The sequence below is a fragment of the Podarcis filfolensis genome (genome assembly GCF_964270895.1).
Source record: "Podarcis filfolensis genome assembly, chromosome: 16".
Classification (NCBI taxonomy): domain Eukaryota; kingdom Metazoa; phylum Chordata; class Lepidosauria; order Squamata; family Lacertidae; genus Podarcis; species Podarcis filfolensis.
Window position 1 is genome coordinate 37,590,639 of NC_139620.1, and position 16,339 is coordinate 37,606,977.

The 16,339-nt window shown below is 43.5% G+C and overlaps 1 protein-coding gene and 1 long non-coding RNA gene across 2 annotated transcripts in view; one reads left to right on the forward strand and one right to left on the reverse strand.

The window, feature by feature from the left end:
• LOC310751424 overlaps nucleotides 1–16,339 on the forward strand; it is a 226,988-nt gene that overhangs the window by 126,476 nt on the left and 84,173 nt on the right. The window lies entirely within an intron of this gene.
• LOC310750926 (vomeronasal type-2 receptor 26-like) lies at nucleotides 1,081–12,743 on the reverse strand (the record flags this gene model as incomplete). The annotated part of the gene is made up of 7 exons (XM_083589323.1): nucleotides 1,081–1,982; nucleotides 2,450–2,576; nucleotides 3,842–4,069; nucleotides 5,278–6,123; nucleotides 7,192–7,483; nucleotides 9,157–9,305; nucleotides 12,705–12,743. The coding sequence occupies 7 exons, from the start codon at nucleotides 12,741–12,743 to the stop codon at nucleotides 1,081–1,083; spliced, it is 2,583 nt and encodes an 860-aa protein (XP_083445449.1).

Genomic DNA, 16,339 nt, shown 5'->3' on the forward strand with positions numbered 1-16,339 from the left:
GTGGAATATTGGGTGTGTAGATAATTGAGGGTGCGCTGCGAAATTATATGCCAGTTAATAACCTCACAAAATGCTCCTTCTGGTTTCACAGTTTCACATGATTACATTGGTGTCAAGACCATGGAGAGTAGTGGAAATGAATGAGATGCCATGTGTGTGGATAAATCATGGTTGATTGAGATATGATGAACCAGGACGAAACTTCAGAAAATATGGGACTCGGTTTATATTAAAGCCACTTCTGCGATAACAAAGGAGGTGGGGTTGTGGGCTTCAGCCCCCGCGATAGCTAAGGGAATCCCCGGGCACATCATTCCCTGGGCCAGCCAGTCAGCTGGCTCCGGGGGCGGGGCCTCGGCTATTTAAACCTGCCACAGCCGAGGCCCCTCCTCTTTCCTTTCCTACAGCTGTCCCGGTTTTTTCCCTCCCATCCCACCCTCGTTAGGCTAGGTTATCTGACGTTGCTATGAACTCAGGTGGTTGCCGTCAAGGGGCCTGGTAGGAATTTTCCCAAATGGCAGATTGGCACCAGCCATTTGGTTTTCGCCTACCTCGTAGCAAACCATCACAACTCTTTGGTATTGGCGGTTAGGCATTGGTGGGGGTACAGTCTTATTGTTATGCAAATGAAGGGGGAAGGAGCGCCATCACCTTCCCCCAAAAAGGGTAGTCCGGTAAAGGATTCCGGGGGGCGTGGCCTTGTCCTAAGCCTAAGGAGGTGTGGGCCCTCAGCACGCCCCCATGCGGTGACACTGGGGGGAGGTCCTAGTTGACGTGCCTCAGCAGGACTCCTCCCACTGGTGGTTAACCCTTCCGGCTTTCAAGCCGGTTAGTAGTAGGACCAATGCCTAAGCCAATACAGCTCAATTCCTGTAATCAATAAAGTTGTGGACTAATTTGACCCATTAACCTGAATTCTTGTGTCCTGTGTCTTTATTTCCTCGGGGGGAGGTGGGAACTCGCCACGCAACTTCATGTTTTCAATTAATACATATCTAACTGACAATGATCTGGATAGAAGTATCTCTAATTTCCAGTGACAAAGAATTGCCTGGACCAGTGAGTCCCTCTTGTCAGTTCTTAATTCTTTATTCTAATTAACTGCTCCCTGCTGTTCAGCTTAGGCCTCAGTAAAATAACATAGCATTTGGGGGTAAAGATGCAACCCAGTAACCCAAAACTGGAGGCCAAGATGGAGAAGATCTCCACAGCCACCATATATTTGCCCTTGGTGCTCAAGTAGGTTGGAACAAAGGACAACCACACACTGCAAAACACCAACATGCTGAAAGTGATAAATTTGGCTTCATTGAAACTGTCAGGCAACTTTCTAGCTAGGAAAGCCACCGTGAAGCTCACAATGGCCAGCCAACCCATGAATCCCAGGACACAATAAAACATAAGAGTGGAGCCTTCATTACATTCTAGTATTATTTCTTCAGTCATTGAGTGCATGTCAACGTCTGGGAAAGGAGGAGAAGTTGCCAGCCATATGCTACAGATTGTGGCTTGAATAAGGGAGCAGGAAAGAACAATGGAGCTGGCCAATTGTTTTCCCAGCCACTTCCTCATGCTGGAGCCAGGCTTGGTAGCCATGAAAGCCAGAACCACAATGGCGGTTTTGGACAATATGCACGAAATGGCAACTGAGAAGATCATGCCAAAAGCAGTTTGCCGTAGGATGCATGTCAGCTTGTTAGGTTGGCCAATGAAGAGCAGAGCACAAAGGAAGGAGAGGAGGAGGGAGAGGAGGAGAGCGTAGGTGAGGTTCCTGTTGTTGGCTTTGACTAAGGGAGTCGCCTTGTGTTTCATGAATATTCCAAGCACTGCAGCTGTGATGGAAGAAAAGCAGACAGCAAAAGTGGCCAGACTGATCCCCAACGGTTCTCCATAAGACAAGAAAGTTTTATCTTTCGGAAGGCATCCATCCTTGTCACTGTTTGGATACTGATCTTCAGAGCATTCAAAACAGTCGTCCATGTCTGAAAAAGAAAAATGAAAAATACTATACTATACTTGTGAAGCCTTTTGCGCCCAGAAGAAATCAAGGCAAATGGCCAGAAAGCCTTGAATGATGGCTGCTGGATCAGTACTGTTAAAATATATATAGGTATTTGGCCCAATTATTTCTATATACAAGAGGGCTGTATTTACTTAGGATTCCAGAGCAATGCAGGTCTCCACTACAATTGGAAGAAGAGAAGTTCACCACCTGGATATCACCAATCATAAGTTCTCCCTGTTTCCATCATCTCCTGGTATGCTGAAATCCTTACCTCTGCCTTCCATGAGCATATGAGACTATGCTCCAAACAGGTACATCTTACTGGTATCTTTGGACACCGTTCTCTTACCATCCTTCTCTGCTTATTTTAATTTTCATGTACTGGATCATTCTTGACAATTCTTATAACTAGTATATCCCAAAAATAAATAAAAAATCTCCGACCCTTCTGATCTGAAATCTTCCCTTCTGGGCACGGGATGCAATCATAGCAGCAAGGTAGTTTCCCTTCCTTCTTGGTCCGACTGTAGCCCAATTGGCAATTCTCATTACACAGAGAAAGGGGTTGTGCCTGTCCAAAAAGGAAAGAAGATGGTAATTTCTGACTTAAACATGCCATACCTGTTCCTCAGATTGGGCCAAATTTACTTCCCTGTTTCCCACACTGGCAGGAAGTCTGAAGTGCCAATCAGATCAGGATGACCATTCACATCCCAAGGAGCTGCTGCCCTTGGTCCTTCTGTTGTTTGCTTCACAGCAAATGCCCTCCCACTGTCTGATACTGAATGTCCCCTGCTGAACACTGAGCAGGCCGCAAACACCCTGAACCCACTTTTATGGGGCCTTTGAGAACTTTGGCTCACACCTCACCCTTAGGTTCTGGGGTGCTTCTGCTCTTCATTTATTTATTTTTACTGATTGATTTTATATTGAATAAATACATAAGTTGCCAAAGTTTCCTGGTTCTGTGTGTCTTGCTTTCTTCTCACAAGTATATGTTTCAGACTTTAGGTGATGAAATTTGCTTTGTCGCTTCCTAACCATATAAGTTTTTTAGCTGTGGCTCCTTTGAACATTATCCGAGAATCTCAGCGGTCCAAACAAGGTATTGTTATGTTATGCTACAGCAATGTTTGGGGTAACAATGAAAAACAGTGATGTGGTTTGTCAGGGAACTGTCATCGGAAGAACCGGTGGTGCAAGGGCTCCCAGAGGTTGAGAGAGACTTATCAGCGGAGGAGGGAACCAGCAGGGGAAGAGAAAGAGCTCCAAGGGAAAGTGAGTCGGAAGGAGGGCTCAGAGACAATTCCAACGAGAACAGCGAGGAGGTTTCAGGACCTCCTATAGGGACACCCACTCCTCGCCGGAAACTGTCACGCAGAGAGTCCAGAAGACGTGTTTCCGTTAAGGAGCTTTTATGCTAGAAGAAATTCCGTAAACGCCCACTGTCGGATTCTGCCACCGACTGACGGAGCCATGCTTATGGGGCTCCGTTACAGACAGTGGTTTGTGGACTTAGCCAAACACTGAGGGACTAGGCACTTTACGCACAAGCAGCTCAACATCCCATCTCATGGTTCATCTGTACTTTTTTGGTTTTTTAAATTCAGTTATAAATAAGCCCACCTATCCAACTTCTTTCTATATCACATTTTGCCATTATAAACTTCCCACTGCCTGTGCTGTTTTCAGTTGAATGTTGGTCCCCCTCTTCTTCAGGAGGTGAGTTAAATCACAACTAGTTGCATCTTGGAATAGCTGTTTCAGAGTTTGAATAGTGGACCCCCTTTTTTAGCATTGAGGAAATGTCTGGAGACACTCTGAAATGGACCTTACCTGGTTGAACCTGATGGGCCACGTGATGGTATCATCATGAATGGAGAGTCTCTTGCTTAAGGGAGCCTGGGGGTTCATCATTCCGACCTTAACTCTGAAAAAGGAGTCATTTGGGAATGTGATCCAGTTGATGATATCCAATTCAGTTACCAAATCCCCCTTCTGGCTAAATGAAACCTCTTCCCCAGCACTATTGTTAAATGAGATGCCTCTCAGAAAGTGGTGGAGCTAAATTAGTGAAGAGAAGAGGGAAGAAATCCACGAGGGTATTAGAAAGATACAGATGTATAACAGGATGATATTCTGTCCCTCCAATTGTTGGCATCTGTTTTTCTCGAGAACAATGGAGTGTGGCTCCAGGGGTTAAGTCAACCCGCTGTGTTAGCAGCACTGAAGTTGACCTCCCCGGGGTGCAAGCCTGGACAGTCCTGGGCTGCCCAGAGGACAAGGCTCCCCTCTCAGTCTTGCTGATGTGGTCGAAAGGAAAGCAGAGCAGGACGTTTGGCACCAGCTTGGTTTCAGGGGTTGCCAGAAGGAAGCATAGAAAATAACATCCATCCGCCTAAGAGGCTCCACTCTGGATCTGTGTAGGGCTTACTTTTTAGCCTTTTATTCTCTGGAAGATATCCCAGAAGGCAGCATATGTGGAGAAGATTCATTTCAACTCTGCACAAGGTCGAGATCACGGATTCTGTTCACAGTAATTCTAACTGCTCACCCACAACATACATTTAAAGAACTCTTGTTACAGTCATGGTTTCCCCCGGAGAATTATGGAAAGGGAAGTTGCTTAAAGGAGTTGAGAGTTGTGAGGAGACCATCAAGAAACTACCGTTCGCAAGATTCCTTGGTGGAAGCCATGGCTCTTAAAGTGAAACAAGAGTGCTTTAATGTTGCAGATTTGCCCCATGTGTTTTAAAATGAAAGATATAGCAGTCCTATCAAATTTCTATGCTGAAAGATGAGGGTAAGAAGAAAAAGAAAAAAATATGGTGCTGGAGGAGACTCTTGAGAGACCCATGGACTGCCAGAAGATCCAACCTATCCATTCTGAAGGAAATCAGCCCTGAGCGCTCACTGGAAGGACAGATCCTGAAGCTGAGGCTCCAATACTTTGGCCACCTCATGAGAAGAGAAGACTCCCTGGAAAAAACCCTGATGTTGGGAAAGATGGAGGGCACAAGGAGAAGGGGACGACAGAGGACGAGATGGTTGGACAGTGTTCTCGAAGCTGCGAACATGAGTTTGACCAAACTGCGGGAGGCAGTGGAAGACAGGAGTGCCTGGCGTGCTCTGGTCCAGGGGGTCACGAAGAGTCGGACACGACTAAACGACTAATCAACAACAAGAAAAAGAGCTTTCTAAACAGTCAAGAAACTATTTTTGCACCCTGAAAGATGGCGAACTATTCTATATTAGCAATAGAGGGACATTACCTGCCATGGCTGTGGATCCAGCCTATTCCCTCTTAGTTCATCCATCATTACACTGTGTTTGAATCTGGAGAAATGCATGTGTTGTAAAGCATGTGCCAGTGCCAAGACTGCATTGTAGATGCTGTAGCTGTGGGCAGTCATGCTCCTTTCAAAGACAGACCCAGGAAGAGTCTCAAGCTTCTCTGTCCCAGTGCAGAGATCATTGTCTTTATTTTCAAAAGAACAAAGAAATGCCTCTTCCCAGAAAGTTCTGATGAAACCATCCTCCCTTTCTGTGACAGGGTTTCTCTTCTGAAGAAATTTCTGGAATCCTAGATGATTAGCTGAATGAACTGCAAACGAAATGGCACCATGGAGAAAGCGTATGTCCCAATTTCTTTGAAAGGAAAACGATGTAAAATCCATCTGGGCAGTCATAATCCAGACTTTTGCCTTGATGTCCACTGGCATATTGATTGTTTCTGCCAAGGTGGGTATTATTCCCAATACCATCATGGTCTGAATTTCACCAATCACAACCACGACATTGGCGGTGCTGTGCATAATAACACTGATTGTTTTAGAACCGTCCTCCACCATTTCCATAGACTCACCTGAAAAGGTTAGTTTGGGAAATGTTTCTGTATAATCACAGCAAATACCTCTTCCGGCAAACATGGGAAGGATGTTTTGTACAAATCTCTCTCCGTTGTCATCACTCAGAGTCACCACCCCAATCCACATCCAGCTGAAATGCAGCAGTAGCTGGAGAATCCCATTATACTGATGAGCCACATCAGGGAACATTCGGTGAAAGAACTCTTCTTGGATGTGGTTACTCAGCATAGGAGAAGAGCCATAGATGAACTGAAAATGATTGTAAAAATTATGCTTGCAAATTCCATCCACTTTGGTGTTTTTATATACCCTCTTATGGTGAATGAACACAGTTGAGACTGCATAGAGAAAATTTAAAACTTTTTTAAAATAAAGATACATAAAAGTTGAACATTGGGGCCCTATATGGAGTGGCTAGAATTCCTTCAATTTACAGTGGTACCTCAGCTTACAAACACTTTGGGTTACAGACTCCGCTAACCCAGAAGTAGTACCTCAGGTTAAGAACTTTGCCCCAGGGTGAGAACAGAAATCGTGTGCTGGCGGCATGGCGAAGGCAGGTGGCCCCATTAGCTAAAATGGTACCTCATGTTAAGAACAGTTTCAGGTTAAGAACAGAACTCCGGAACAAATTAAGTTCACAGCCAGAGGTACCACTGCATACATTTGATTTTTTGCTCAGTCATACATAGAGTCTAAGGTCTTTGCTTCCCCTATATTTTCAATAAAGGGAAAAGCACAGCAGGGGTCACTTCTCCCTTAAATTTCCCATGTGAATGTCACCATCAGAACATATAAGCAAACAGTATCAGCCATGTGAACACAGAATAAAGAGCAAATATGACTAGTTTCTGTTGAAGAATCCATAGGACAGCTCTTTGAACCATAAATTGGGGAAAATAAAATTAAAATGCATTTGTAAAGGCCATTGAGCCCAATCAAGCAATGATGATTTTTGATGACTGGACTGCATCTGAACTTCAATCATGGATTCTGTGCTGGAATGCTTAAATATTGGAGAGGGGGGAATTAGCCTTCCCTGCACTGAGAAATCAAACATGTCATGCAGAATTCAAGACAGAATGGTTGTTCCTCGTATTCTGGTGTATTATGTGCAGGGATGAGTTTTGTTCATTGTGAGTCATTCACACTTTGTAATATCAACCTGGGGCCTTAAGGGATAGAATCCAATAGAAGTGTGAATAGCATCCTAAATGGCCACACTCAATGCACACATCTCTGTGAATCCCTCAACCTACAGCATGAAAGGATGCAGTGCAGGAGAAACGTGAATGGCTTCTCCAATGGCTCTCTTACCTGTGGCATCTTGTAAATACTCAGGACTGTTGCCATGTGGAGACAGATGTCAGAATTTGGTCCCCCGATGACGGCTACTGGACTGTTCTCAACACCACACTTATAGTTAGGGATGAGTCTGCCCCATCCAGACAGCAGCTCCATGGAGCCATGATAGGTCCAGCTTGCAACAAAGTGACTGTTCAAGATGTGGAATCCCAGGGTGACATTGGGCAAGTTCTGTGGGTTGTCATTTATCTCCTTTACAGCAAAAACCAAAGCCACAATGTGCTGGTAGAGTTGTGTCATGAGCCTGCAATGAGGGGTTCATTTTGCATCTTCTACAGCAAATGACATTGTCTACATATCTACTTATCTATCTAATGAGAGAAAAATACATCAGATGAGAACAGACTAGAGCTTGAATACCCTTGACAAACAAAACTGGACATATAGATAAGAATCCCATATTGTTTATTGAAATAATGATGAAATACTTCAAACATTTCAATCTAGAGAATTTTCTTCTGATTCTTGCCTTGCTCAAGTTCCATGCAATATTTCAAATGCATAGAATAGGCTTCAATTATACTTCACACCACCTTTCACTCCATATTCAGGGTGATCTACAATAGATATAGCACTCCCAATAAGATGCTAAGTTGGGGTTTTGAAATTCCATGTGTTACTCCCTTGATCCACTGCCCCCAGGGCCCTATGGCCTGCAGGTAGGAGCACCTCTGTTTGAACAATCTAAGTTTGATTACTACTACAACTACAAATGCTGATATATCAGTACAGGTGATTCAGGTGAAGTGTTCACATCCTTGATTTTGCATGATATTAACAAGGCATCTTGAATTGGATCTAATAGTTCCTCAGTGAACTCAGGTGCCTGGAAACTTAAAGCAACAACTTTTATCAGAAGAGAAGCAGCCTGAGATTGAGTTGAAGAGGGGATTTGTTCTTCTGTTTTGACAGCCAGGTCTGGTATTAATCACAGATCAGTATTATTTTTAAAACTATGCTTGTTTTATTTCTTAAAGTGAATATTTGTTGCTTTTCAACCACTACCTCTTACCATATGCACATTATGAAAAGATCTCTCTTTTCCATTGAGAAACATTTGTATCCCCATTCAGCGGGGGGCAGAAACACCCCACAACAATGTCCTGGCTGCAAGGGTAATATTTTCCCCACACCCCTCTTTCCTTGAATCACATAATCCTCTTTCCACGCTGCCTTTCCCTGTGCCAGTTAATGGAGAGGTCACTCTCCTGGGGAAAAGAGGCAAAATTCCAAAAAACTGGATGGAGAGGAAGAAAAGCCCAGCCCTTCTTCCCTTGATAACCGGTCCTCATTGGAAGGGTAAGATTTAATTCACATCATTTTTCCTGGGGATCCAGGTTACTATTTCCATCACTCCCCTTCCCCTTTGCAAGTCAGTGGAGTGATCTGCCCAACCCACCACAACCTTTGGGATACCAAGGCCATTTCTGGCAGGCTGAGATTTCCCCCACTTCATTCTTTCCTGAGAGTGCATAATCTGTTTTCAGCCTCCACCCCTGTCCCCACAATTCCTATTGTGTCCCCCTCAAGTCCGCTCAGGCAGGAGAATCACTGCAGCAATCATTCTGAAATATGACAGAACTTGTTCCTTAGAGGAGGTGAGCACGCCTACAAATTGCACCCAAATTATATCCGGTTGGACAAATTCTATGATGCACAAGAGAAAATAAATACATCTGCTATTGCTACTATTAAAGTTGGAAATGTGGTAAACTGGACTTGCTTCATGAACATTAATTTAAGACTTAGCAGAAATGGGCTCGAGCTCTCAGGTCCCCACTTCCCTGCCCCAGAAAAAAGCACATCAAACGCAGAAGCACAATAATTACTTATAAGGAAAGCCGATTGCACCAACAGCAAAATATGAATTCATTTAATATGGATGTATTATATTGTTAAATAAACACAGTTCCTTACATCGGGTCATCAAAGAGTTTAGCAGAGGGACGTTCTGTGAATGTTATCTTGTTTATGAATGTATAGACCTGAGACATGATGCCAGCTATCATGAGGTCTCCTGACTGATAATATTTGTGAAGAATGGGAAGAGGGTCACTGGTGGGGCACTGAACAAAAGGAATATTGCATGTCGTTAGAGGCAGCAGTATTAATAGTAAGATCACAAACACTAACATCTTGCAGGAAAACTCTTTACTGCAAAGGACACTTCATCTCTTTGTAATAATAGAGACTCTGCCTTAAATTAGTACTCCAGCAGCTGAGTTGAAGAAGGCAGAACTGAAGAATCAGTAACCAGATGAAAGAGCCTTGCATTTCTATAGCCTTAGTTTACATTTTGAATGTGCCCACTTGAACTCTCCTGGGTTGGGGAAATATAGCTGTGATTATGATTAATTTGATAATTACAGGAGACATAACTTATGGCAGCTGTTGTTTATGACTCACTCATCATTGTTAAAGAAATCATGTCCCCCCCCCCATAGCAAATGTCTTCTTTGATCCTGCTCAAAGTTATAGAGAATCACAGGAGAGAGGGGAAAATAGAAGATTTGTACTCCCTCTCCCATGGAAATGGAAAAACTTTTGCACTTTCCTCCATGTGTGATGGAGGTGGGCAAGGCTATATGTCAAATTAGAAGAGGCTTGGGGTGGTCTTCAATATTCATCCTACTCAGAGTAGATCCATTGAATTTAATGAGCATGACTAACATAGGTTAAATAATTCAGGATTTAGTTGAATGCACCCCTTGGTCTCCACCTTTTACAAGAGCAGCAGTTCAGGCCAGTCTTAGCCCAGCCTCTTCAGAGTAGAGTGCCTTGCATAAATCTAGTCAGTTGCAGGAGCTTTCTGGAAATGGCACCTTTTATGTATTTATGTATTTTGAGTTTATGTATATTGAGTGGTAAAAGAAGAGTTGCATAATATCTCGTAGTGTCCCTGTATAACCTTTAGAAGACATCTGAAGGCAGCCCTGTATAGGGAAACTTTTTAACGGTGGATGTTTTATTATGTTTTCATATATGCTGGAGGCCACCCAGAGTGGCTTTTTCCTCAGAAAAAAAGGTTAGGGGGCTTTGTCCAAAGCCTTACTGAAATCAAGATACACTGTGTCCACAGCATTCCCCTGATCCACCAAGCATGTAACTCCATAAAAAAGGTATTTTGGGTATTTTTGAGATACCCAAGCTGGGTCTTGGTAATCACAGCATGCTTTTTAAGAGCTCACAGACTGACAGAAGAATTATCTGTTCTAGGAGCCTTTCTGGTTTTGGATGCAGCTCATCAGGTTTTGGAGATCTGAATTTATTTAAAATTGTTAGCTGTTCCCTTACCTCCTCTTTTCCTATCTTGGGCTACATCTCCATCCTTACATCATTTATTTTAAATAAAAAAAAATGTCCAGTAGCACCTTAGAGACCAACTAAGCTTGTTCTGGGTATAAACTTTTGTGTGCATGCACACTTCTTCAGATACACAAAAGCTCATACCCAGAACAAACTTAGTTGGTCTCTAAGGTGCTAATGAACATTTTATTTATTTATTTTGACTGCATCAGACCAACACACTTACCTACCTGAATCTAGAATCATTTATTTGGTTATCTCCTGGTTGGACACTGCTTTCTTTTTGGGTGAAGATAGAAGCAAAGTAGGCTTTGAGTAGTTCTGTCTTCTCTCTGTCACCTAATAGAGTTTCTCATGTTCCTCACACAGAGGACCTACCACTTGTTTGTCCTTCCTCTTGCTTTGAACATAGCCAAATAACCCTTTTTTAAAAATTACTTCTCTTCCTTATTCTGATCTTCATCTTACAACTGTTGGCTACTTGTGTATGCTCCTCTTTTATGATTCCCCATTTCTTACACATGTCCTTCCTGACTCTCAGCTCATCTGTAAGCTCCTTATGCAGCCACATCGGTTTCCTTAGATGCCTCCCACTTTTCTTTCTTGTTGGAATTGTCTGCCTTTGGGCCTTCAACATTTCTCATTTAGAAGCTCCCATCCCTTCTATTCATTCCAGACTATGGGACCTCACCCAGTAGCTCCTTAAGCTACCGGGGCCTCTATGCATACTTTCCACTTTGGATCCAGGACATGGGCACAAGTCAAAATGCCGGGGGTGGAAGTGGCGGCAGTATTGGCAGCGGCAGCAGCACTGCCCCTATCCTCTACTGGGCTCCGGGGGCCACGGCTTCCTCAGGGCTGCCTTTCACCACCAGGCTGCAGCTCCACTCCCAGCTCAGGCCTGAGCATGAGGTGGAAGTAGCAGAGAAATGGAGGAGTAGGGGCAGTGACCACCTCTCCTCCACTGGGCTCCAGCACTGTGAAGGCCGTAGCTTCCTTGGTGCTAGCCCAGTGGGAGGGAGGGAAAGAGCTGCCATTGAACAGCCCCCACCACTGCCAGAGGGGCAGAGAGCACCCAGCGCCCCTTTGCCTCCTGCTCCCCCTGTGCCAGCAGCCACTCATGCCCCCACTCCTTTCCATGTGCTGCCGCCACCTTCCTGCTGAGCTCACAGTTTCCAGGGGCCATGCGCTCTGCACACCCCAGTGGTGCCAGTAAGCCACAGTTATCCACTGGGGCTGGGAAAGGCGAAGCAAAGGGCTGTCTTTGCTTCCACACTCTGCCAACCTGGCACATCAATGTTTTTCAGCTCCCTCCGTGCGCTTTGATTGGAGGAGAGTCTGGCTTCTCCCAGCAGCCACCACAACTGCCTTCTTTCATTGCTAAACTTATTTAGACACTGATAAGAGCAGAAACCTGTGCTCCTCAATAGTGGCTGCCCAAAGGAGGACACACGGATCCCAGGACATTCCTGGATCCAATCAGAGAGCAGGCTGACTTCTTTGAATCTGGGATGCCCTGCTCACAAGAGAACAGTTGAGTGCTATGTTCTATGTATTCTGAGTTCTCCCTATGGCCTTCCTCCAGCTTATTCACTTCTATGTCTTTTTTAAAAGAAGTGGAATTAAGTGGAGGGATATTAGGTAGATCTAGGAGATCAGGGTTAAAATCACCAATCAGCCATGAAGTTCACAGTGTGACCCTGAGCCAGCTGGCTGTCTTCTCTCTGCTAGTTTTTATAAGCCAGTAGCGACAAGGGTCAAATACCAATGGAACTCAAAACCCACAATTCCTCTTTGAACCAGCTTTCCAGTTTTCATTGAACTGGGAAGCTTCATTGGAACTCAGATTACTTGCTGAGGAACAACACTGTGAAGACCTCAGGAGAACTTTTAACACCCTGCCAACCTTTAGTCTCCAAGTATAGCCTTTCCCTTAGGTGCTTCCACCAACAGGGACACCTTATGATCTGCAAATCCAAGAGTGTTTGACCATGCAACAATTGCTCAAAGAACACTCATATCAAACCCTATGCTCTGTGGTTTAGACCCCAGTGCCACCTGTGTCCCTTATAAGGGACAAGCGCACTTCTCAATAACAAATATGCATTATTATTTTGATATTACTATAAGTCACAGAGCTCAATGCTCTAAGGAGATACCTTAGTAATTATCTCAAATTGCTGGGTTTCATCATCCATCTTGCCAAACCCCATGTACATTATATCAAGCCATGAACACAATCAATATCAGAATGTGAAAGTGCATATAAAATAAATCCTGTGTCATTTAGAGCCCAGATGAGAAATTCTGAACGTGCAAGTTTTCATGGACCAAATCTTTGGCATTTTCTCTTTATCAAAAGAATCCAGAGTCATTCAATAAAAGTTCCTGTAATGCAGTTTATGGTAGATGAGATAGAAATCTGACTTTTGGCATCCCCGTTGGCCCAAGATGGTAGGAACCTTTCTGCTGCAGATTCTTCTCTTCCTGTGGCTGCAGTTGCCTCCAACTGAGAGCAAGGAACACTCTGCTGGATGCACCATGATGGAGCCTTTCCAGCTTCCATACCAGAATTATCAGAGAGGGGACCTAGTCATTGGAGGAATCATTACCTATTTCGGGTTTTTATTTGAAGAAAAGGATTTCCATGAACACCCAAACACAAAGCTTATAGATGAACTTTTGTAAGTAAAATCCTATCCTTCATAGTGTACCCTTGGTGAGCTCAAGTATGCTACAATTACACCAAACATACAATGGCATTCTCAGAACACGTTTCCACATGATTTTTTCCCCAGTAGGAATGTTAAATATATATTTTCTTCTCTTTACATTGTGATCTGGTGACCTTCTTTGTTGCTTTATTCTGCTTCTTGGGCTTTCTATCTTCTGCCTGTTCTGCTTTCTCATCATCTGATCCCATGGCTCTCACCGCTTTCTCCCAACTTCATCCTCAACCTCCCTCTGTGTTTCCTTTCACACCATTAACGCCTGGTTTTCCTTTGCAGCACAGCTTGATCGTCACTTTCACAGTTACTATCATTTAATCTGACAGTCACAGTTGAATGTGACATATGAATATCATAGATTTTGGGTTATATCTGCTGCTATGAAATGTAAACCATATTGGGTAATAATACCAAGTATCGCAACTGAGTTTTACGCAGAGTAGACTCATTGAAATTAAAACACCTAAGTTAGTCTGATCTATTAATCCTAATGTGCCTTCTCTGAGTATAACTAACATTGGCTACAGCATTTTTGGTACAGCCATAATTTTATTAGAAGGAGGGAAGGATGGAGACTCGTTACCATGAAAGAATAGATCCTATTCCATCTGATGTGCTCTGGTCTCTACTCCCCACCTACACCAAACCCTTACTATCTGAGAGGCACCATTCTCATCCAATGAGTGTTCGTTGGGTGCTGAAAGGAAATAAAGGGGTAAGAGAAAGATGTGGCAAATTATATACATGCATGTGAGCTAGGAAGTTACCTATGTGCTTAAGAGGGCGAGGAAGGGAATACCTCTGACACATAGTATAACTCTTTTATTAGTGACACACTGAAGTACTACCAGAATACTCTCTCTCTGGTGTTTGCTGTCAAAAAAATAAACGAGAGCCCTAATATCTTACCAAATATGACCTTTGAGTTCCACGTCACTGATTGCTACTTAAACGCAAGGATGACTTATAAGAACACCCTGAAACTTCTGTCCATCACAGAAAGGATTGTCCCCAACTTCAAATGTGAGAAGAAGAAAAGTAAGGTAGCTTTTATTGGGGGACTTGACTCTGACATCTCCCTCCACAAAGCTACTGTCTTAGGCATCTAGAAGATTCCACAGGTATAGTAAGTGTGGGGGCTGTGAATCTCTTCTGCCTCGGGTACAATAATTATCTTCTGGATTCGCAAAGCTTTCTTTTACTTTGGTTCATTTTTCTGAAAAAGGTAGTGTGAGAGGAAAATATATACCTGATACAAAAGCATCTGGGGGAGTTTTGCAGTAGTGGTTGGAGCGGAGGGGCTTTGGTGCTTGCCAGACTTTGTCTCCCTTGTGTCACTGGGAAGCAGCAGGGAGGTTGGAGTTGGGCAAATGCAGCAGCAGGAGTCTTCCTCCTGCTCCCAGGAAGCTGCACAACACCAGTTGCAAGAGGTCAGAGAAACCTGCTCCTCCTCCCCACCAACAACTGCTAGAGATGCACATTTTGCTACTGTGAGACCAATAATAATAATAATAATAATAATAATAATAATAATAATAATAATATATTTCTACCATGCCCATCTGGCTGGGTTTCCCAAGCCACTCTGAGCAGCTTCCAACAAAAAATAAAAAATACATTAAAACATCAGTTATTAAAAACTTCACTAAATATAAGGAAGTTGTCTTATATAGAGTCAGAACGTTGATTTTTCTATCTCAGTGCTATCTACGAAGCTTCTATGGATCTATTGATGGTTACTAGACATAAACACAAGTTCAATGTCAAGAGGCTTGTGACTACTAAATGTCAGGAACACAGAAAGCTGCCTGGTTCTGGGGTCAGATTATTGCTCTGTCCAGCTCAGTATTATCTATACTGACAAGCAGTAGCTCTGCAGGACTTCAGATGAAGTTCTCTCAAAACTTTTGGCATGAAAAGTAGATGCTCCTTCTGCTGTCTGCTCAACTGCATTTTTACTATTATATTGGTTTTAATAACTGTCTTATGTAGATTTTATACTTGGCTATTGTTAGATGCCCTAGGCTCTTACATTGGAAATACTGCTAATACTTTATGTAAAGTAGACCTGAGAGCACTCAGTGAAGGTAATAAAACACATTTCTTTACTGCCACCATCTTCAGTATCATCCAGAATACCTACAGTGCTTGAGCTCATGTGTTCAGCTGGCACTGTGGTGCTCAGTTGCCACATTGTTTTCACCTTTTTCTCTCCTTGCCCACTACTGATTTCCTCTCTCCATACTTGAGGATTTGCATTTGGATAGAATTCCTTCACAAAAGTTGTCCTGACTGGTAGCTGAAATACATTATTTTCCTTCAGCGGGTTATGCATCCATAAATGGATTTCTTTCCTTTTCATCCTTTTCAGTTCCACAAACATGTGTCCTTTTTTCTCAGCGGTGGCTGCCCAAAGGAGGACGCACGGATCCCAGGACATTCCTGGATCCAATCAGAGACCAGGCTGACTTCTTTAAATCTGGGATGCCCTGCTCACAAGAGAACAGTTGAGTGCTATTTTCTATGTATTCTGAGTTCTCACTATGGCCTTCCTCCAGCTTATTCACTTCTATGTCTTCTTTAAAGGAAGTGGAATTAAGTGGAGGGATATTAGGTGGACCTAGGAGATCAGGGTTAAAATCACCAATCACAGTGTGATCTTGAGCCAGCTGGCTGCCTTCTCCTTGTGAGTTTTTATAAGCCAGTAGTGGGAAGGGTCGAATACCACTGGAACACATAACCCACAATTCCTCTTTGAGCCAGCTTTCCATTTTTCATTGAACTGGGAAGGTTCAGTGGAACCCAGGTTGCTTGCTTAGGAACAACACCGTGAAGACCTCAGGAGAACTTATAACACCCTGCCAAGCTTTAGTCTCCAAGTATAGCCTTTCCCTTAGGTGCTTCCATCAACAGGGACACTTTATTGTCTGCAAATCCAAGAGTGTTTGACCATGCAACAATTGTGCTGCTCCAAGAACGCTCATACCTAACCTCACGCTGTAGGGTAACAGTGAAAACTCAAGAAGGATCTTATATATTATCCCCCCCCCAATAAATAGGAAATA